Raw genomic sequence first — 1,701 nt, forward strand, 5'->3', positions numbered from 1 at the left:
CATCGCTGTCGTTTTCTCGCCGACGGCGAGGTCGCCAGCGCCCTCTCGCCGTCGGCGCTTATCGCCGTCGGCGCCTTGCCGTCGGCGCCTTGCCGTCGGCGCCTTGCTGTCGGCGTCTCGCCGTCGGCGTCTCGCCGTCGGCGCCTTGCCGTCGGCGCCTTGCCGTCGGCGTCTTGCCGTCGGCGTCTCGCCGTCGGCGCCTTGCCGTCGGCGCCTTGCCGTCGGCGCCTTGCCGTCGGCGTCTTGCCGAAGGCGCCTTGCCGAAGGCGCCTTGCCGAAGGCGTCTCGAGCGTGTAGGGAGTACGGCATGAAGGTCTTTCCCCGTATGTTCACTGCGTGGATGCCACTTTGTGTCCGTTCGTGATGTAGTGATGTCGTACATACGTTCGGAGCAAAGTTTCTTGCTGTGGGTGTTTCGTGGCGCGGTGTTTTCCCCTGTTGTGCCGGCAAGCAGCAACAGCAGCAGCGACAGCAAAAGCACAAAGGCAGCAAACTGCAAAGCTAAGGTCAGCAAACTCAGATAGAAGCTGCAAAGCCGGCCGATGGTTATTGTTGCGGTGTTCAGTGTCTTGTATTTGTGCGCAATTGTATGTATGTATGTTTGTTTGTTTGTATGTAGGTATCTGTTCAAATGTGGGCGAGAATGTGCTCACGCGCGCGCGTGTGCGTGTGTAAGTGTATGTAGGTGTGTGTAAGAGGGTGCATGTGTGTGTGCATGCGCGCACGCGTATACGTATGTGTATGTGTGAGGGTGCTCCTGTTTTTACTTGTGATGGAGAATTCGAAACTGCCCGCGATCCGCCTGTGTGCGTATTAGTACGTTTCTGCATATTGTGCACAACTGCCCATATCGTTTTGCCGTGCAAAGTCTGTGCTCGTTGCGTCCCCTGCTAGCTGATTAACAACGCGCCTGTGTGTGTGTGTATTTCCCTGCCCACCTCCCGCCCGTTCCCGCCACCGGTCTGAGCGAGCCTGGGCGAGGACTTCCAACAGGACAACACGTATCCGTAGGGTTTCAACTAGGTCGGCCGCCTCGCCGTCGGCCGCCTCGCCGTATGCCGCCTCGCCGTCGGCCGCCTCGCCGTCGGCCGCCTCGCCGTCGGCCGCCTCGCCGTCGGCCGCCTCGCCGTCGGCCGCCTCGCCGTCGGCCGCCTCGCCGTCGGCCGCTTTGCCGTCGGCCGCCTCGCCGTCGGCCGCCTCGCCGTCGGCCGCTTTGCCGTCGGCCGCCTCGCCGTCGGCCGCTTTGCCGTCGGCCGCTTTGCCGTCGGCCGCCTCGCCGTCGGCCGCTTTGCCGTCGGCCGCCTCGCCGTCGGCCGCTTTGCCGTCGGCCGCCTCGCCGTCGGCCGCCTTGCCGTCGGCGCCTTGCCGTCGGCGCCTTGCCGTCGGCGCCTTGCCATCGGCGCCTTGCCGTCGGCGCCTTGCCGTCGGCGTATTGCCGTCGGCGTCTCGCCATTGGCATCTCGCCATTGGCGTCTCGCCATGGACGTCTCGCCATGGACGTCTCGCCGTCGGCCGCCTCGCCGTCGGCCGCTTTGCCGTCGGCCGCCTCGTCGTCGGCATCTCGCCGTCAGCTTTCAGCGTTTCCACGTCACGGTTTGTCGTACCTCCGGTGAGTCACGCGCTAGTTAAACGCATCCCTTGTCTGTGCGATGCATTTCCTTGTTGACGCTGCCCTATGTACGTCATTGTACAATTTTGCAG

General features: G+C 64.0%; 1 protein-coding gene across 1 annotated transcript in view; it reads right to left on the reverse strand.

Moving 5' to 3' along the window:
- The window catches only part of VOLCADRAFT_90554 (uncharacterized protein), a gene marked incomplete at both ends in the record, with an annotated part of 1,917 nt that extends 450 nt beyond the window's left edge, over nucleotides 1-1,467 (reverse strand). The window contains one exon of the mRNA XM_002950149.1: nucleotides 939-1,467. Within this exon, the coding sequence (XP_002950195.1) occupies nucleotides 939-1,467 (529 nt within the window). The remainder of the gene's footprint in view (nucleotides 1-938) is intronic.
- Nucleotides 1,468-1,701: the final 234 nt, after the last annotated feature.

This window comes from Volvox carteri (genome assembly GCF_000143455.1).
Source record: "Volvox carteri f. nagariensis unplaced genomic scaffold VOLCAscaffold_17, whole genome shotgun sequence".
NCBI lineage: Eukaryota > Viridiplantae > Chlorophyta > Chlorophyceae > Chlamydomonadales > Volvocaceae > Volvox > Volvox carteri.